We start from the raw sequence: 21,455 nt of genomic DNA on the forward strand, positions 1-21,455 counted from the left end.
GCAATTTTACATCTCTGAGAAAAGTTAATCACATTGACAAGGAGACATCGAGCAGATACCCGTGTTTCCGTTTCCAAGTAGGGAAATTATGGAGCTAAAATGAAGGCTGATAATTTCTCTTTTGTAGTATCATTTTTGTATAATACATACTGTTAACAGTTCTACCAGTATTAAATTGGAATTGTAGTCTTCCTAACAGAGGAATGGATGACATTTTCTTCTCCCAAAGATCCTATCCTGTATTAATCACAACACCTTCCCAGGGCCCATAAGTGGGTTCATTTGATTTTAACTGAAAGCATATGCACAGAGACACAAAAGCTTACCGAGAGAGTGGCCTCTTTTCTGTTGTTGTAGGTGTCCAAATATTCTTGCAGTTCTAAAACACTGAACTTGAGCTTGTCCAGAAGTCCACAAGAAAGGAGCTGAAGGCAGGAAAATAATTTGTATTAAAACAACTAGAGAGATAACTAGACACAGGCATGGCTACACAGATACAAAAGAGAAATATATTTAGAAATAATGTAAAGTAGGGACCAGTGCGTCCATTTTTAGTAAGCTGTGCAATGTGTAATTCTGTTCCACTATTAGCTGCAATTGTAATTGAATACTGGCTCGCTAATGCAAATCTCCTACAAAAATATCCGGTTTTCTCCATATCAGTATAGACACTCAAGCCTTACCACGTATTCTGTAGGATCCCACATTAAGATGTACTCATTTGATGCACAAACTCTGATATCTTCATCCAGTAGTACTCCAAGTAGTGGGAAGACACATCTCCAAATAGACTTTTGAACTGATTTTATAGTTAATCTTTGCTTTAAATCATTTAAGATAGAATGATTTCTCCTATTGTATTCCGACCACCGAGTCCTTGGAGAGACTAATTCTTCAGAGACTTTTGAAATCAAAGCACATCCTCATTGGTTCTAAACCTTATTAGTTCATTACTCAGCATATAAGACATCTGTGTGAGATGCATGGAGGATATACAGAAAGGTGACACACACCCCAAAGAGCTCACCACTCATGCAGGCTTAGACTTATATGTAAAGTCATGATTTAGCAGTCAGCCAGAGGATGCTTTACTTAACCCTCAACTTCATCACTTGCAGTTTGGGCTGGATGAATCCCTCCAGGGGGCAATCTCTCTCCACTTGACACTTGGGAGTAAGGAAAATGAGGACATGTTGTCTCTGGAGACCCATCTGGCTGGACAACCTGGCATTGTGGGATGGGCTAGGTCAGCTCTGGGGGTTAGCTCATCATGTTCACAGTGGTCAAATCCAGAGATACTGGAGACAGGTGCCAAGGACACGGAGGGAGCACCAACATGGATTTTTCTCCCGATTCCCTGAAATGACTTGGCCTTGGCTGGCAATGTAGAGTCATTACCATGTAGACTCCGGCCTTTGGGGGTCGTGTCACAACATGGTGCTGCTCACAAACACTGAGTATTTTTCAAACCACAACACTAGCATGCTTCCTGTATGTTTCACACCCTAAGCTGGGCCCGCCATTTGCCACCACAGCAGGACCGGGGTACTCACAGTCTCAGCGTCCACAAAGAGTGTAGGGCATTCAGAGCAGGAGGTGAGCATCTGAGAAGAGCTGACAAACTTGGACCCGATTCCCCGCAGATTGTCTCCAAGGTAACTGGCGGCATCACAGGTTAGGAAGCAGAACCTTTTCTGAATATTCTGAAAGGCAAAACAATGACCATTTATAAAAGCCAAGTTTTAACTTATATACCAGCAAAAAACTACTTTGAAATCTTTATGAAAACGTCAAATGAGCATAGGTCCTCAGGTAGAGGCGGGGGAGATGGGGAGTAGAGTGAGTGTTGGTCTCAAGTCAAGTAGGTGATCACCCAGTGTGGGCAAAGTTTCTTCTTAAAGTGTTTCCGAGAGGGTGATGTTTACATAATCTTTTAAATAAATTGCGCTTTTCTTTTTGCTGATGGTCAGAGCTGGTCAGCAGCTTGAGTCCACCTCGCTCGTCTGTCAGATCAGTGAGAAGTTCCTGAGGTTACGTCAACGTGCGTGAGACAGAAAGGGCCATGCAATGTAACCCTTTCCTGTTCCCCGAGATCACAGCTTCTTGAGAGAGAGCACCAAAACAGTGCCATTTGAACCTCTGGCAAATGAAAGTAAATGCTACATGGGTCCGGATTAGTATCTCCCTCTGAGGGTGTGTCTGGCAAGATGTCTATAACCGTGTCCTGTAGGGTTGCATACACTGGCTCATTAGCCCTCACAATCAGGCAAGGAAGTCCAGGTTAAGACATGACTTGCCTAAGGTCATGCAGCCAGTAAGTGACAGAGGAAGGGTGAGCCTGACCCCAGCGCTCACATTCCTTCCACAAATCTATGATGCTTCCTAGGAGGTAGGTCCTCCTGTATAGCCTGAGGCACAATTGTAATCAGGAAGAATGTGATTCACTGTGCCCGTGTCGGTGACAAAATGGGAACATTGTTTAGCCCCCAAACTTCCAACACACAGTATCTTTAACAAAAAGAACACAATGTTGAACCAAAAAATAACTTCAGTCCTAGGCACTGGCTTTCAAACTCAAAGAGATGTCATGCCTTTTGAGTTGTGGAATCTAGTCCGGGAGAAATCCTCTCTGCCCTGTTGTGAGCAAAGTAGCATGTCCCTACAACAACAGCAGGCTGGTTCTTTATGATTTACATTAGAAAAGTGCCAACCATGCTGCATATTCATTATTTTTTATTTAACATATATGAGAACCTTGGTATAATGTGTAGCATACATATTTGACTTAGTTTTATGTGCAGTTAGAAAAACTAAAAAACCCGACTGAACGTCAGAGCAGAGACGAAGGACAAGTGCCATGTGTAGCATCACATATCTAGTTGAATGGCAGAGCTGGGAGTAGGACTCAGGTCCCCAAAGAGTTTGGGGTTCTTTCCATTTTACCTAAGGATAAGGTGAGGTCTGTGAACCTGTCAGGGAGCTTTAGAGCCTCGTATAAAGGCAGGTGGTATTTAGGGGATAGACACTCACTCGTGTCCTCACCTAACTTCCATATAAACACATTGTATAATTTGGTGGCACTGTGCGACACAATGACGACATTAACACAGGAGCGGCAGGAAGGATGTATAGTGACTGAGACACTTGGGAAGATGTCCACGCTGGACCATTAGAAATCAATTCCTTGTTTTTAAAACCAAATTATTTTGGCAATTACCTCCTCTCTATCCCCTCCCAAATCCAACTAAATACAGGGAAATGTGGCCTTCAGACTCATAGGAAAATGCTGGAAAAGAGTAAACAGACATGGTGAGGACTGGCCAACAGCTTCGTAGACGGCATGTCCAAAATGTATTTCATTCCCAGCATATTTTATTTAATACCTGTTGTGTTATTAGTATTGTTCTCAATCACATAGCATTTGATGGTAGTTGAGAAAGTTCTTAAGGCTAAATGTATATCAAAAACTCAAAAAAGAGGTACACATTTGTATGACTACTATTGCAGATAAGGTCCATAGGAATTTACCTACTGCATGGATGGAAAAATAAAGTCCAAACCTCAAAGTGCCCCTCGAGCCCACCTCCCAGCTCGTGTTTCAACCTTCTGGTCTACTGGCATGAAATCAGAAACCATCTGTTTAAGATTTCCACTAAAAAAAGATTCCTATTCATGCTTCTTACATTTACTGAGCACCTATTGTGTGTTAGCAATGGTGCCAGCTGCTGGGAAATCAAAATCAGACACCATTACTCGCCCACTCTGTGGGAGACAGACAATAAGGAATTCTGATAGAATGTGACAAGCGTGACAGATGTAACCACGATGTGCTTGGGACCCCAGGTGATGGGGAGGGAGAAAGAAGGAAGGGAAGGCTTCATTTGTTGAAGCGAGCTCCAATCAGGGGTCTGCATGTAACTGAGAGTACAGTAGAGGGCCAAGAGGAAATGGCCTTGCTGGGCAGCGGGAAAAGTATTGTTCGTGACTAGGAAATGGGGCACAAATAGCTAGTGACTATAATGAGAAAAAATGACTACAACAGCCAAACATAAATTATTACCCAGTGACCATTATTTTAAAACAGACTTTAGAACAATATAAAAAATAAACTACTTTGCTTCTAAATCCTTAACAAGTAAATTTACCTCAAATGGTAACTTTCTCATAGTTTGTGTTAAAATTTCAATCAGCTCAGTGTTAGAGTGTTTCTGGAATTCCTATCTCTCAGCAGCCTGTTTTTTCTGTCTTAAGCCTAACAGCCCCTCGAGCTCCCGGTTAATCTCAGACACAACCCTCGTTTTGTCCAGGCCACTTTCTAAAAGATTTCACTAAAAGGAAACTGAAAACTTGGGAGAAAGCAGCACAATAACGCTCAAAATGAGAAAGTGTAGCTGTTAGTACTATTGGTATGTAATTCTCCAAAAATGGGTCATAAGAAGGGCCACCAGGCTCAAAAACAGACTTTACTTTTTATACTAATTAAATAGTGGCTTCCTGAATTTGAAATCTTTCAGGCAGATGGTCCTACTTTTTTTTAAATTTATTTTTAAGTTAATTTTATTTTATTTTTTAAATATAATTTATTGTCAAATTGTCTAACGTACGGTGTGTAAAGTGTGCTCTTGGTTTTTGGGGTGGATTCCCATGGTTCCTCGCTTACATACCGCACCCAGTGCTCATCCCAACAAGTGTCCTCCTCAATGCCCAGCACCCATTCTTCTCTCCCCCGTCAACCCTCAGTTTGTTCTTTTTTAAATTTTATTTATTTATTTATTTATTTATTTATTTATTTATTTATTCTCTGTGTTTAGGAGTCTCTTATGGTTTTCCTCCCTCCCCCTCTTTTTGTAACTATTTTTTCCCCTTCCCTTCCCCCCATGGTCTTCTGTTAAGTTTCTCAAGATCCACATAGGAGTGAAAACACATGGTATCTGTCCTTCTCTGACTGACTTATTTCACTCAGCATCATACCTTCCAGTTCCATCCACGTTACTGCAAATGGCAGGATTTCATTCTTTCTCAGTGCCAAGTTGTATTCCATTGTATGTATAAACCACATGGATAAAGAAGATGTGGTTCATTTTGCACTTTTAATAGAATTCCTTATTTTCCTGCCTTTCCCTTCTGCCATGGCTCTTCCTGAAGGTGATTAGTGAGCCCATCCCTCAGTCCAGCCAAGTGACTGTCCCTCTTTCATGATCTACTCTATAGAGCTCAACCTATAAGACAGTGTAAGAGGGTTCTACCTTGTCTGGCTGGTCACTCCCCCATTACTCACATCTACTGAAAGTTGGAACTACTACGTAAGTCCCTTTTCACATTTCCCCTGCATTATTAGTGGCAATTCTGCTTTGTGAGTGAGCAAATACAAGTTTAGAAAAAATGCTGAAAGAAAGGCATTTTCATTAGTGGAAAATAGGAGCTCTAAAGAAAGTAAAAAGAAGCAGGGAGAAATACACCTATAATCTCATCACCCTGAGTAAACTACAGTGAAATGCTAGTGTATAATCTTCACTATTTTCTAGACATTAAAAAAATAGTACCCCCCCCCTCAGAAATAAAGCTTAAAAAAATTTAAAAAAAGGGGGGCACCTGGGGGGCTCAGTCGGTTAAATGTCCAAGTAGGGCACAGGTCATGACCTCGTGGTTCGTGAGTTCAAGCCCCGTGATGAGCTCTGTGCTGACAGCTCAGAGCCTGGAGCCTGCTTCGGATTCTGTGTCTCCCTCTCTCTCTGTTCCTCCACCACTCATGCTCTGTCTGTCTCTCTCTCTCTCAGAAATAAAGCTTAAAAAAATTTAAAAAAATACTACCATACATACTGGCTTTTTAAAACTAGTTTTCTCCTACACTGTATGGTAACCATACAAATCTTCACCCATAGCCTCATCTTCATGGCTAAACATTACTTCCAGCCATGCCACTTTCCCAGACAGGATCAGCCTCAAATGCAGCACACAGGGCTAGTTAATTCCAGCGATGATGGCAGACCTTCGGGGTTGCTTCAAAACAGGCCATCTTTCTCTTCTATTGATGCCCCTCCCACCTCCACCAATCGTTTGATGAAATTTAGAGAGCAAAAGTTCAGAGCAAGATGCACAGAGGAACCGACAGGTATTTGCACAGCAACAGACAGGCAGGCATAAAAATAAACCTTCGAATGAACCCATCAGAAGTCAAGTTCCCTCCAGCTCTTTGGTTCAGATGTTGTAAGTGTGTTTGGGGATAATAGCTGAAATCTGAAGGTGTCCACACAGAGGCTGCTTCGTTGAGTTGTGTGCAAGATGCCACAGGTGCCTGGCGGAGGGATTGAGATCCAGCCTGCCCTCTGCTGGCCACACCCTGTGCTGCAATGCTCTGGAGGAAGGGACATCCGTTTCCAATTTGCACAAAGACACCATCTGGACTCGCCAGGGCTGTGGCTCACCCAGGAGACGCAAAGTATGACTGTTCATGTGTCCGGAAGCATCTCTGAGGAGAAGCAAGTGTTCATAGCTACGGCTAACATGTTTAAGGAATTCATGCCGGGAAAGAGATAAAACACAAGAAAAAGATAAACATGAACAGTAAAGAAAAAAAAGAGGTACAGAAGGGGTCTAAGAGGAGTGCAGGATAGGCTCGGCAGATGATACCACTCGCTGGTTCTGACATCATGTCACGGTTGCCTGGGATCACGACATCAAGACAAGCCAGCAAACAGGACAGCATGTGGACTCAATCATTTGGGGGCAAGGCCTTTGCGATACCAGTTTAAAAAGGTTGAGCAGATTACGGTTAAACAGAAGAAAGGCTGAAGTCACAGGCAACTGGGGGGTATCTGGAGGAGAAAATAATCCAGACCCAGAATGAAACAAGCACCCCTTCTGAAACCGGAAGCTAGCTGGCTCCCCTAAGAGACCTAGTCATCTGAACTGCTAGCGAGGACCGTACCTTAAACAAGGAGGAGAACACATGAAATGTATACACAGCACAGGAGCCATCTGAGTCGCACATGAGCTGGTTGATGTGGCTGCGCCAGGCTTCCTCTGCATCGTCACAGGCCGCGGGCTGAAACGCAGCAAGGATGGCCGAGAAGAAGGGCGAGGGAGGGGGAGAGACCCCCCTGTCACCTTCTCCAAAGCTGCGAAAGATGAAAACAACCTGGTCAAGGAGTGATGTCCTCATCCTTCACCGGGCTGTGTAAATTCTAACCCTGTCAGCTGTTCTGTCCCCTCCTCCCTTTGAGGTTGCTGTAGGGACTCAGCTCTCCTTCACAGCCCTTCAACGTTCTCTTCTGCTTGGAGGAAAGAGACCTTTCCTCTAGAATTTCTATGATTTCTCCCTTTCTGACCTCCTTTTTTTTTTTTTAAGTTTTGTACACATTTATTTATTGAGAGAGAGCGAGTGAGCGAGAGAGCCAGAGAGAGTGCAAGTGTGCATGAGGGATGAGGGGCAGAGAGAGAGAGAGAGAGAGAGAGAGAATCCCAAGCAGACTCCATGCTGTCAGCACAGAGCCCAATGCGGGGCTCCATCACATGAAACGTGAGATCATGACCTGACCCGAAATCGAGAGCCAGATGCTTAACCGACTGAGACACCTAGGCTCCCCCTGACCTCTTGGAGCCTCCAGCAACTGTCCCTCCCAGTGGCCATTCCCCAGACACATAAACACTACTTGCCATGCTTTGGCACTTTTGATCCTTTTCATTTTCCATTATGAACCATTATAACAAACATTTTGAATCTTTTAACTTTTCCTTTGTGGGGGAGAGTATTAATGGCTGCACATGCATGAATGCCCAGGAGGAGAGGGAGAAGGGAGAAAGGGAAAATTCAAGAAGAGAAACGCAGGGTGAGAGAGACCGAGAGGGACGAGGAAAGGGAAGATAATAAACACAAGTGAAAGGTCAGATTCTTCTGTGGGTATTATCACCATCAGCTTGCCCTTCAAAGACCAGATACTGCTCACCATAACAGAAGGTCTCTGTCTAGCCGTATCCAAACCTGTTTCGTTCTTGTCCACATTCAGAAGAGAGATTTTAGGATTCTGACTTTCTTTTCCAGAAGCCAATCTGTAGCCTTCATCACTTGTTATTTATTCTAGATGCTGCATTAGTGTTTTATCTATTCCTCTCTATTTTTGTCCATTCGTGTTCTCTGACTACAGCTCACTAGTCTCAGAAACATCAGTGACTAGGCTGACAGCCACCCACTTAAAAAAGAGTAGGTATTTAACTTATAAAGAGCTTCTTGTTCTTGTCTTTAAACTCGAAATGGAAAGAACTCCTCATTTCCAAGGCTTGCCAGTCTTGCTTATCTTCAAAGCGTGCAAAACCCGGACCATGTCCCCAGACCCCTTTTTGGCTTTTGAGTTATGCCATGGCTTTATGTTACTCTGTGTTATTCTACGTTACTCAGTGGCTTTATGATTCCCTGTGCATGAGTACCCTTTTCAGTTCCACACTCGGTTGCACGGCTCTGACCAGCCGAGAGCCCTCTGAGTCAGAAGCCAATTTGGACTCCTCATTAGGAAGTCCCAGCAGTGCCCACGTGACCTCACTTGAGATACAGTGAATACAAGACAAAGTGCCAGGTACACCATCACCGTTCGTTTCCACCAGGGGCTTCTTTACCTTGCAAGAGTAAACTGGTCCAGTGCTCGATTGCCCTTTTCTTCTGCCTCAGTCATATCCAGGCTAAAGCTCCCACTGCATTCGAAAGTTGCCGGGAGTTCATTAACAGAACTGGAAAGATCGTCCTCGTGCACGGCGGTGTCCTCCTCCTCCTGGACAGCTTCAGCCTGGAAGAAGAAAAAGAGGAAAGGATCCCCCCCACCATGTGAGAATATATTTGGGAAAATCTATTCCACTGAAGGAAAAAATAAAAGTGACAAATCCTGAGAGTGATAGAAATTGGGGCCGCTTATTTCCCAGCTACAATACAGTGAGTTTCTACAACTGGACTCGGGCATTCTCCGGAGTACTGTTAATTCTTTACCTTCTTTTCATTCTTGTCCGCAATAGTTTGCAAGGAGGTTCTCAGTAGATGGCCACATTTGACCCGTAATTACGGGGGATAGAAATGCTAAATACAGAGACCCCTCACATTTTATAGACAACTCGTGTGTGGGAAAGGGACTTGCCTGACATCAAGGAGATAATCAGAGCGATCGGACTTGCTTTTTGCACTGTACAACCCTTACCTTCCAAAGCAAGCCTATCCGGAGGGAATTCTCTGATACAGAATTCCTTTACCTATGGCAACTGGAATTTAGAATCACCAGGGACCAGTATAGTAAATGCTCAAGAAATACCTGCAGGGTGCATGAGTGATCCATAGTTGTTCACTGAGCCTGCCCCGTTCACAGGTCTTTCCATACTGGAAATCCTCTAAGACCCATTTACATACATGCTGTGCTCTTAGGGATACCCCCTGGAGATAACGGATGGAAGAGGCTCGTCTCACCCCGCTGTCAAATGTAGACTGAGCAGCGAAATGAAAGGGCTCTAGGTCAGGCAGAACTGGGATCAATGAGGGGCAGGCGAGAGACAGAGCAAGTAGAATGGAAAAAGAGGCTGGGTTTGAATGTGGGCCAGGGGGAGTCAGCCGGAGAACTGACTGTTCTTTATGAGAGGAAGGAAGGCAACTGGGTTACAGACCAGAAGAGGAAAAGAAGGCATCACACGCACACAGTTCAGTGAGTCACTTTCTTAAAAAACAAAACAAAACAAAACAAAGCAAGGCAAAAGAGAAATATATATGAATTAGAGCATTATCACAGGTTGCTATCCGGCCACCCAGTTAGTATTCTGAATCTAGGATTAACAGGGAAATTAAGAGGAGTGTTTAAAGATATGGTAGGGAAACAAGATATCTCATGTCTTTGAAGGAATTGCTCATAAATGCAGAGTTTCAGAGGCTTATCCATATCTGCTTTTTTCCTGCTTTTTAAAAACTACAGTGGTGCCAACGAGACTGACTGCTGGTGACTGGTGTGGGTTATTAGTGCACATAAACTTAATCTATTAGGGGAGGGCTGAATTCTTACAAAAATCTCCTTTCTTTTCTTTTTCTAACATCACGGCTGTATTACACCGTGCAGAAACCCAGCTCGTGGGGGAAAACAGAGACAGCCTTTCAGAAATTAGACTTAACTTTTCCTTGACAGAATTAGATGATTTCTGTGGGAGTCCATAAATATATTACCACTTAGGTAGTGCTTTCTAGGAGAAATCTATGTAATTTAGCATTCAGACTAGAAAAAATGGAGAAAATGGCTATTCTAGGACTGAGGAATAACAAACACTAATAACTTCACATTTATTTTGTGATGTCCTTTTCATGAAATTTATTAATCTTGGGATTCTGGAATTTTAATCTCAGACAAGTTTCCTTTCTGGGCCTTTTTTTGGTTAAAAAAGGACTCCACTGACTCTAAGAATTTGACTATACCCCTTTGGCAGTGAGGCTCTCTTAGAAATCATTCTTTAATCTTCAATATTTTTAAGTGATTGCGATTTGGGTGGTTGTCCTTGGTTTGAAGGACATAGATTTCCCTCGGTCTCAATCTATTTTAAGTCCACTATAAAAGAACATACAGCAGCCAGCATTATAGTTTTTCCCACTAGAAGTATAGGAATATACTTTTATACATCTTAAAAATTGTTTTTTATAGTTTTCCCTTTCAAACTTGTACTGCCAAACTCAGGAGAAGGAAGTTTTCCCTTAACAGCAGTAGGAAGTTATTTTGGTATTTCCAGTATAAGAGAATAAAATTCTATACTGACGGGCATAAATGTGGGCACTTATGTGAACCCAGTGTGGGAGTGGGTAGTTTTATGGTGATGATATTGTAGGGAAATTTGATAAAATCAACTTCAAATGGAATGTACATTGTTAGCTTTTTAAAGACCTGACCTTTTAAATAAGAAAACTGTATCCGTTACTTACTTCTCTCCTCAGTCTGGCTAGGACGGTTTTGTGCAAATCTGGCATAATATTGTGATCAACACTGAAAATTCCAATAGTATGCCAAAAGGCCAGAATGGAATCAATGCACAGATTGTATAGCTGGTTCCTACATAGGAAAAAATTTCCCCAAATACATGCATACGCCCACTCCTCACTTAGCATATTGTTTTATAAAAGTCATGACAAAGAACAGCAGTTTCCAAGTCACAACCATCTCAGACATATGCCGATTTGTTTTGCCATTAATCAGCAGTGCTCCTGCTGTATGGGAAATGCCAAGTGTTCCGTCTGAAAAGGACCTCAGATTGAAGCTCTTTCAGCCAACGAGAAGGTGGCTGCTCACTTGGGAGAGCGAAACCGCTTCAAAACAGAGGCTCAGGTGCGCAAACTCAAGTATTTCAGAAAAGCAAGAAAGAAAAAGATAAAGGCAGTCTCTCCACTTATAGCCCCCCAAGATTTCTCAGCAATTTGGAGGTACTTTCTCTTTAAGTAAATTGCCATCGTAATTGCCAAAATCTCTTCACCTTGGAGCCCTCAGAGATCTGCAGATTATTCATGTCAGACAGAGCCGCGTCAAAGCTAGCCATTCTGGTGCTAAAGGAATGAGGGTCGGCAGGGGTCATGTCACAGGCCGCGGCGAGCGATTCCAGGGGATTCGTCTCCTCGGAAGGGGAACGAGTCATGATCTGTTGAGAAAGCGGAGTGGGTAAAACACAGAGTGAAGTTTCTCTAAAAGCTCGAATTATTCTCTACGTAAGCGCACAAACCACTGCCCGAGCCGGTTGTTGGCTGACGGGTATCATTTAACGTACGTATTTCGCGACCGTTAGAACTGACACACGGCAGCTGGCAGAGCAAATGATGGCCCAGAACTGGAAAACATGAACGCTCGTATCTGCAGATAACCACATCCAAACGTCCCACTGTTAGACTGCCTAAGACTTCAGATGTCTCAGGAATTTTTAAAAAGATTCCAGCCTCATGAAAGTTACTTGAGAAAAGTCCAGGCCTGAACAGACTCGATGCCATCGAGGGCTTATAACAAATGCCCCAGTAGTTGTGTCTGTTGGCAACCTAGAGGCAAGAGGCACGTTACAATCGGTTGGACGCCACCCGACGTTTCGGATTTGGGTTTAGCAGCGGTGGAAAGTTTCTTTAGCGGCGACTGGAAACCATGCTTACTGCTTCAGTTACGAACATAGTCTCCCGTCTCCTATGGTGGGAAGGTTTCTACTTACCAGGTCTGAATGCTCCAGGATCTGGCTGGTTGTGAGGTCCTCCTCTTCGGAGGACTCGTCAGAATCCTCACGGTTCATTTTGTTGAGGCTGGGAGACCTTCCTGCAAGTGGGTTCTCCTCCAGAAGCTGCCTGTCACACTTGTCCAAGCTATCCAGAGAACGCCTGCGCACTCCCCAGTTGAAATTGTCCATACTCTCACCCTGAAATCATACCAGCAGCTGGTTTTTATGCCAGGATCTTCCTGCACTTACACCTTCACACATCCAGTTAAGTCATAATCACAGCTTAGAAACAAATGTTTTCATGACGAACTCTCAAGCTCTCGTCTACCTTGGTAGCAACCAATTTGTTCACATGATGGGGAAGGTAGTGAAAGCATACTGTTTTCACCTAGATGCGTATTAACTCGCAGGGAGAAGCACTGCACGCTTCTCCATGGCGTGGCGGGTAGTGTTACATTTTTTAAACTGTGACTTTGGTAAACCCTATAATGATCTGTGTTTCCAAAGAGCTGTAAGAAAGAGACCATTAATATTAAAACAATCTCCAAAGAGGTGTGCCCCCCTCCCCGGCCCGTTTAGTACTATTTTCAGAAGGAGAAAAAGTAGGAGCTATGCTGTAGCACATTCCACATCCCTTGGGTATTAAGTAGAAGAGCATTCATTAGGTAAACATTCCAGCCTGTTCCTGCTACAGCGGTTTTTGCAGATCAAATGCGAGTTAAAAGAACATCTGAGAGCAGCTGGGCGAAGTCTGACGGATCATGCACTACGCAGAGGCCAGAGCAGTGTGGCTTGACTTTTGCTTTAGGCTCATCTTTAAGTAATTGTCCCAACGTGGAAATGAGTTGCTTTCCTGAAATGACTGACTTGGTCCCAAGCACTATCGCTGACTTGTACCTTTTAATTTACTGACAACCGTGCTAAGTGGCAATCCAAGTGTTCAAGCTTCTAGTTGTATCTCAGGCTTGCTCTGCTAACCTTATCTGATATTAAGTATCTTTGTCCACACAAAATCTTTTCCTAGAAAGGAACTGGGGTTTTATTTTTCTCTGTGTTAGAACAGGAATAAAGCAAGGGAAATAGTACGCAGCCCCCTGATAAGCGAGTTTTAACCTACACGAACAGGGAATCTAAACAAAATCTAGCCCAGAATCCTTTCATTTATTGGCCATGTGAAACACTGTCTGATGGGTCACTGAAATAAAACAACTTTTTCCGGTGAGAGCTCAGTGACTAGCGTAACCGTATAATATGAGAGAGGCAAATCACTGTTAAAATTAGGATCATTAAATTTACTAATCTTCCTCTGGTTTAAGGATCTATTTCTCCTGGATCTGAATGAAGCACACCTTGCCATTCTCATAGATCTCTCACGGAACAGACGCTTAGCTTTTCCAAAGTCTGTTTTGGCTATTCATGGTGGAAGGCAACAGGTAATGATCCTGAGCACATTCTGGATAGGATACAGAAATCATTATCATTATTGATCCCCATGCGTGATGTTTATGATTGTTCTTAGGACCATCTGATTATAAAAAGGAGACGTTGAATATGATTTCCATGTTCTGTACCTATATCTGCTGTCTTATCTGTATCTATACCTTTATCTGTATCTGCTGTGATAAACTGTCACCAAATAATTTTTTTTTTCCTAGTGGAAAAGGTTAACTGTTGTGCTGGGATTTAAAAATAGCTGTTTCGGTGAAAAAATGAAATAAAAAATGTGGAGAGGCAAGAATACGGGAGAGAAAAAGAAATCGCAATGTGTGAAGAAGTTAAAAAGATTGGAATAATAAGAGTACAGAGAAAAAAGACTGTGCAGATTACTGGGAGAAATACACAAAATATGAATAGAAAACATAAATCCCAGCACCGATTCTTGTGCATCCAATCAGTGGATCGGCTGGATGAACTATCTTAGGTGACAATTCTGGAAGTCTCCGACACTGAGCCCGAGACAGAACCATGAGCTTGCAGAGAAACATGGATGCCCAGGGGCAGGGAATGCTACACTGGGCAAGGATGATGGCTCCTACTGATATAACTGCACCTCTGGTGAAGACCCAGCTGGACCAGGCATGAGAAGCGGGGTTGTAAGGGAAGGCTTCTGTCGCAGGAAGAATAGTGGGATGTCTTTCTGGAGGATACGATAGCTCTCCATTAGAGGGAACGGTGTTGAAACTGTTACCACGGTGGAGGCTGAAGAACTGAGATGCAAGAGTGCTATTATCCAGCTCAAGTGTGTGTGGTGATTAAAAGTCAACCCACAAGGTCAAAACAGTGTCTTACTGATTATGTCAGATTTTTCTATGTGGGAGAAAATTTAGGAGATGGCTAATTATTTAAGACAATCTGCGTATGTCAGCTATCAAACTTAACCACTCAGGATTTGTACTGAGGTAAGTACTAGTGACTGAACATTCTAGAAACACTAGAATAGTGTTGGAAACACTATTCTTTGAAATAATTTTTTTTCCACACTAGAACTCTGTCAGGTAAGAATTATTGGTGAAGGGACGTAAGTGCACTGTGGTCAAAATATATTTGCCCAGATATGCCTACTCAGAGTAAGTCTGACATGGCAATGGATAGTAGGGTGATCACAAGTCAGTACGCCCAGGACGGTCCTGGCTTATGCCCGTTTCCTGGGTGCCATTATTATTAGGACCCCCTTTTGAGAAATGGTTCTCATCTGGATGAAACTTAATACAGTTGCCATACAAAGACAGCTCCTAATTCCTGGAAAATAAGCAGATCTGCTTGGAAGTGTTCGTGGTATACTGTTGGATGCCGCTTGTTGACTTCACCTTTAATTAGAGAAGGTAACAACACAACGAATTCTGTTGTGCGGCTGCCTTCTCAGGCATTATAAGATTTCCATGGGTCCTATTTAAACCTCACTTTCTCTCAAGAGATATAATTATGCAACTTCCAGACTAGATTTTAAAATTGTCTTGTATTTATAGTTTGGAAACTATTCCCATCCTGGAGCCACAAAGAAAAACACTTTTTGTCTCACGCACACCTCAATGTAAATATGCGCGCAGATAGGCATACATACGCTAGAAGGGAGGAAGAAAAGCAATTATGTTGTTATAAATCTGCGACGATGCAAAACATCTACTTAGCGGATCTGAATTAAACATAGCATCATCTTACCTGCAGTTCCTTCGTAGCGGATTGAATGGACAGAAAAACAAATAAGAGGTCTATTTAAAACGATAATATTAAAGATACTCAAGTGCATTTATCTTAGTTTTAACACAACAGCAACAAACAGTGCCAACGATATATAGTTCATTTGATGCAACTTAAAAAAAAAAAAAAAGGTAAAGATATACAAACCCCCAAAGAGAGAAATCAGTACCAAGCACCAGCAATTCCAATCCTCTTAGGGGCGGATGATGTATCTCGGGTAACAAATCATAAATACGATTTCTGAAATAGCTTGTCACTTCAGTGACTGACACCTTGTGCTCCTCAACGCCCTTTTTTTGGTGGGGGGGGGGGATGCTTCAATTTTTCTTTGTGAGCAAATTGTTCAGTGTTGTGGGGAAATGAATGAGGCTCATAAACTGGGAGAAAAAAAGGTGGCATCACCTGATCCATCTCACGAGGCTAGTGTCTGTCATCCTGGTGTGTTCACTGTTAATGAGCAATTAATAGCAAGGACACGGCACCTTCTAAAGATTCTAAGAATTTCAAAGGCAAACCGTTACAGATAGGAGTCAGTAAATTCTGAGACTATTTAATGAAAAGGGACAGATCTAAAAAAAGTTTTTGTTCTTTTTTTTTGATCATTGTGTTTTGCTCTAGATGCCAGATATGCTTGGCTTTCTCAGATGAGGATATGCTGGAATTATTCACCAATGACAGTACAAAGGAATGCCTACTATGTGCCTGACACTGTGCTAGAAGCTTTCCAGAGGTTCTTACCTAATCCTCACATCAACTCGGCAGGCTATTATCATACCCACTTAATAGCTGAGGAAGCCAACAGCTAAGTCAGGGGCAGAGGTGAAATTCAAAGTTGGACTTGCCTGACCCTAAAGCTCGAGCATTTTTACTGTACTACCCTGTATGCTTGCTAGAATCCCTTATTATAATCTTATTGAGAAGTAGCAAAATATTCTCAGATGATTTATTTTATTTGGATGAAATACATACTTTCGCACTCTTAAGTTTCTTTCTTTCTTTTTTTTTTTTTTTTTTTAAGTTTTATTTATTTATTTTGAGAGAAAGAGTGTGTGCGAGTGGGAGAGGAGAAGAGAGAGAATCCCAAGCAGGCTCCACACTCAGCATGGAGCCCAAGGCGGGGCTTGAGCTCATGAATGGTGAGATCATGATCTGAGCCCAAATCAAGAGTCGGACGCTTAACTGACTGAGCCACCCACACGCCCCCATGTTCTCAAGTTTCTTATAAAATCTTAATTATATAAGAGAAAATGATCACTATGATTTTGTAGTTCTTGTTTGCTAGAATAACAGAATACTAGAAGTCAGATGTAGCATTCATTATTAACTATCCCCCAAAGCATTAGTATAATATTTATTTTCAAGTGAGTGGCACCTCATATTTTCCTTCCTTTATTTTGACAGAAATTAAATTTGTTCAGAAACCGTGTCTGATTCTTCCACTTGACGTTACTCTTGCCAGGTCACGTCCCATAAGACATTTTTTTTTTTTTTTTTAATTTTGGCTGAGACTAGAAAATGATGCCTCTCTTGCTTCATCAAAATTTCCCTCCTTACTTTAACTTCCAGAGTGAAGAGGGTGCCTAAGCGTGAATTCTAGGCCAAGAACAAAAATTAGGTCATTGGTCCAGATCAGGGAGCTCATCTTCGGACATCCCATATAGCTTTGGCTCAGAGACGTTTTGAAAGTATTCTAAACAGTTGTATTTTGGCTTAGACTTTTTAAAACAATCCTCACCACATTTAGTGATTGATTTCTTTATCACTTATTTATTAAAAAAATTTTTTTAATGTTTATTTTTGAGAGAGATAGAGACACAGAGTATGAGCAGGGGAGGGGCAGAGAGAGAGAGAGAGAGAGAGAGAGAGACAGAATCTGAAGCAGATTCCAGGCTCTAAGCTGTCAGCACAGAGCCTGATGCAGGGCTTGAACTCACGAGCTGTGAGATCATGACCTGAGCCGAAATTGGACTTAGCTTAGCTTAGCTGACTGAGCCACCCAGGCGCCCCTCTTTATCACTTATTAAGGTTAACAGTAGAAAAACTCTGCAGTACTTTTTAGTGGTTCTAGGACAATTCAAGGTGAAAAGCTGACACTTATTTTAAAGGTGTTTTACAGCTAGCATCTTTATATTCTTTAATGACTGGGTAGGCTAAACTTGGTTTCTACAGAAAGAAGAGGTAGAGAAAACATTCTTCATCCTGGGGACAGAATTCTCCCCAGACATCCAGGGTAGGCCTTGGCCAGGAGGAACAAAAGTGGAGAGCTCCTTGGCCTTACCTCAACATAAGAGGATTGGTCCACAGTCCCATCCTTTTAGGGAAGGTAGGCAGCTACCGGAAGTACCGTTTCCACAAGTTTCTAGTTGAGTCAGGAGATGCATACCAGTCACGGGATAGGTTAAACTTTGAATTCGGGCCTCCATTTTAACTGTAAGACTGGCAGAAAGCCCTTTCTTTGTCTGGGAAAGACAGTGCATTTAGCTGAATGTGAGCCTCAGGATGTTAAGTAACACCAGGAGCCGGCTCCTTATCAGGCATTTTGAGGTACGCCAGTCTCCCTTTGGTCAGTTTTGTTTTCCTCCAAGAGGCAGAGACTTTCCCCAGCTGGAACGTGCCTCTAAGCTACTGAGATGAGAGGGTCACAATGATGCCCCTCCTTCCAATCCCAGTTTTCAAACACACGATTCATAACTGAAAGCATCCTATCACCATAATTATCATTCAAATCCACAAATCTGCATTGGCCGGTTGAGACATGAATTCAGCGGCTCCAGGTTGTTGGGGACACGAGCTAGCAGCCTAGAGCAGAGCAAAGAGCTCTCGTGTGCACTATATCCTGTTTCAAGTTGTGATTCCATCAAACAGCACAACAATGCTGGAGCCCCGAGGCTCCCTTCTCAGGTCGGAGCAGGCAAGCTTTGAAGTAACTGAATCAGAGTAATTTCACTTTTAAAATAATTAGACTCTTAGTAAGTTTTGCCCAGGTACCAGTGAACAGGCTCAGAACCTGAATGTGTTTGTGATTTTTTTTTTTTTTCTTTTAAAGTTCACCTTTGGACTGCACACACACAGTCTTTGTGTGGTCATTAAACGTCAGATCCCTGCCATTTAGAAAGAACTTGGCAGCTTAAATGCTGTGGACTCAGACAGGAAGGGTGTGGTAACTTCTGCCAAAGTTAAGCTGCTGTCCTTTGGATAAGTTGATTGAAAACAAAGTTTACGGCCTCCCAATTAAAGAGTCTGTTATAAAACCTGATCAGTTAGCAGGTAAAAAGAAACTTCGTTAGTCAAGGCAAGGCTGAGGGGGGTATTTTTACAGAGAATATACTGTACCTCTCCATCCTCCAGCTCCACATCTAGGAAATCGAAGTCCCTAAAGACTCTAAACTGCTGCTCGCTGTTTGTGTCATCCATGTTCTCCTGCTCCCGGGCGCCGTCCTCGGAAGACACCAAGCTCGTCTGGTGCTCCAGAAGGTCCAGATCCCCACACGATGAAAAAATCACCTACGAATCGCAAGAGTCCTCTCCTGAGAGACAGTTCTCCCTTCGGTTGTTTGTGCTATAAAAACTGCGACTGGCTCTTCGTGGCCATCTATTTCGAGTACACACCTAATTCCTTAAGTGGGTATTTTTAGAACGTTCTTTTAGTATTTATGTTGGACAGGTGCCTTCAGATTAAACTCATTGCAAAGACACAAGTTCACACAGGAGGAGAAGGTTCGAGTCACGATGCTGCTTCTTAATGAAGACTGGATCCCATCGGAGCGTCTGTGTGTGTGTGTGTGTGTGTGTGTGTGTGTGTGTGACAACTGAGTGTATATTCACAGACAAACTAGAGCAGCCAAGAAATTTTCCACTGTTTCTGAACTGAGGTCGGAAATTGTACACATGCACATACACTTCACATGCATATTATCACATAATATTTTAAGGACTACTGATACAAAGATACGTTATTAAAGAATGGCCTGTGAGTACAAAGCATTTAACCCTTTCAGAGATAAACCAGGAACCAATAAAGAATAAGACACAGAGGACAAATACTACAGTCCTTGCTCATTTGAATTACAGACGAGTATGTGAGCAGCCATGCTCGTAATTTCTACCTAAATTCCCTTCCTGTTGGTATAAACGGAACAAACCTTTTTTTTTTCCTATTAAGACCTCTTGAATGTTAATAATCTTAGAACCATCTTCTGTGTTTAGTTTTTTTCGCACTGGGACATTTTAGTAGAACTTTGTAGAAATAAACTGTAAGTGGACCTCAATGTTTTGCTATCCAGTCTCTCCTGAACATAGATTGATATTAAATAAAAGTGAACGGTATGATTTTTTTTAGCCATCATAATGTCTATCTAGTCTTCCTTGAGAAGCAGGCAAATCGTTTGTATTTATTTAATATAACAAGTGCCTCTGAAAAGTAAAAAGAATGAATGGATTTGAAATGTCCCCCTTTCCTCCAGTGTTTAAGAACAGTCCTGTGACTTGCAGCATGTTCTCATGCAATGGCCCGCGACACACAGTTTGCTCAGGGATTGCAAGTGGGTCTATGAGAGAAATAGCACTGGAGGCCAGGCAACTAGCTCGTGAGAGACGCGGCTAGAATGCAGGCTTCCTCAGTTGAAGGCTCTTCCCAGTTAGCACTGCCTCTCTGACCGACCGGTAACATACTCTGGGTAAACATTTCTAGCACGGAAGCAGGCAGTTGAGATCTGAGGAGGACGTGCCAGCCAGAACGGCAACAGGAGACGGTCCTCGCTGGAGGGCCGCCCCGCAGAGGGAAAGGGCGCTTGTCACTCTCCCTCCGCCCACCCCGCCACTGTCACCTCGTCCCCTCTGCCCTCAGTAAGGTCGCAGGAGCAGCAACAAACCCACTGATCTACTGATCATAAGCTGAGCTTAGCTGCTGGCTGGCAGGGGCACGTTCCGGACGGTAAGAAACACCGATCTGCACTTTAGCAAGTATTTACGAGCCTCTAACATTTCACCTGCTCGTGAACTACGTTAATAGATACATTTTGAGATTTCAGAGACAGCTCCCCTGAGCAATTGTTTGCTAATTCTTACTTCACTTGGGAAATTAGTTAGCTATTTCTTTTTTACTAATAACAAAGAGGTTGAGATACGCGGGTGAAACCAGACCCTGAGATCTTTATTGCTTTTGCTACGACAGTCTCACAGACAACCTGAACTAGCTAAATTTTATAAAAGCTAAATTTTATATTAGCTAAGTTCTAATACTGTGATTATTCATTTATTCCAAAGCGCAATGGCATGTTATTGTTTTAACTGTAACATCAGTGTATGTATGTAAAAGAAAAAAAACTATAATGATATATCATTATTTTGATCCCTATTCTGCATGAGTCAAATAATGACATCATAGGAAGGGGTGTGCATACGCAGAGTAAAATTATACCCCAAAAGAATGTATATTAAATATGGTGCAGGAGATAGTCATATATATATATTTTTATTTTTATATTTTATTATATGTAATAAATAATTATATAATTATATATATTTTTATATTTAATTAATATACATATACATATTAACGTAGTCTGGGCATATTTATAACAAAATCCAAAGAATTTTAAAAAATGAAAGGAACAGGGGCGCCTGGGTGGCTCAGTCGGTTAAGCGTCCGACTTCAGCCCAGGTCACGATCTCGCGGTCCGTGAGTTCGAGCCCCGCGTCGGGCTCTGCGCTGATGGCTCAGAGCCTGGAGCCTGTTTCCAATTCTGTCTCCCTCTCTCTCTGCCCCTCCCCCGTTCATGCTGTCTCTCTCTGTCTCAAAAATAAATAAAAACGTTAAAAAAAAAATTAAAAAAAAAAATGAAAGGAACAGTGCTATTCATAGACCAACTAGAGCAAATAGCTAACAAAATCATTCACTGTTTCTGAACTAAGTGAGATTAAAAATCGTAGTGTGGAAAGAAGTAGCCTATGAGTATGATCTAGTATGGTATGATGGTGGATATCATACCTGTAATTCATAGAGGACTTCTCTAAAGGTAAAAAGATCAAAGGTAAAAATGATATGGTACCAACATGAATGTGATATA

At 42.4% G+C, this 21,455-nt stretch overlaps 1 protein-coding gene across 2 annotated transcripts in view; it reads right to left on the minus strand.

Annotated features, from left to right (window-relative positions):
* Positions 1-21,455, minus strand: part of FRY (FRY microtubule binding protein) — a 344,560-nt gene that overhangs the window by 22,874 nt on the left and 300,231 nt on the right. For both annotated transcript variants that reach the window (XM_058688112.1, XM_058688123.1), the window contains exons 51-57: positions 18,721-18,891; positions 12,187-12,387; positions 11,473-11,634; positions 8,611-8,777; positions 6,929-7,118; positions 1,554-1,703; positions 327-425 (exon numbers count right to left, since the gene is read on the minus strand). In XM_058688112.1, coding sequence (XP_058544095.1) covers positions 327-425; positions 1,554-1,703; positions 6,929-7,118; positions 8,611-8,777; positions 11,473-11,634; positions 12,187-12,387; positions 18,721-18,891 — 1,140 coding nt within the window. The remainder of the gene's footprint in view (positions 1-326; positions 426-1,553; positions 1,704-6,928; positions 7,119-8,610; positions 8,778-11,472; positions 11,635-12,186; positions 12,388-18,720; positions 18,892-21,455) is intronic.

The sequence above is a fragment of the Neofelis nebulosa genome, chromosome 1 (genome assembly GCF_028018385.1).
Source record: "Neofelis nebulosa isolate mNeoNeb1 chromosome 1, mNeoNeb1.pri, whole genome shotgun sequence".
Taxonomy (NCBI): Eukaryota; Metazoa; Chordata; class Mammalia; order Carnivora; family Felidae; genus Neofelis; species Neofelis nebulosa.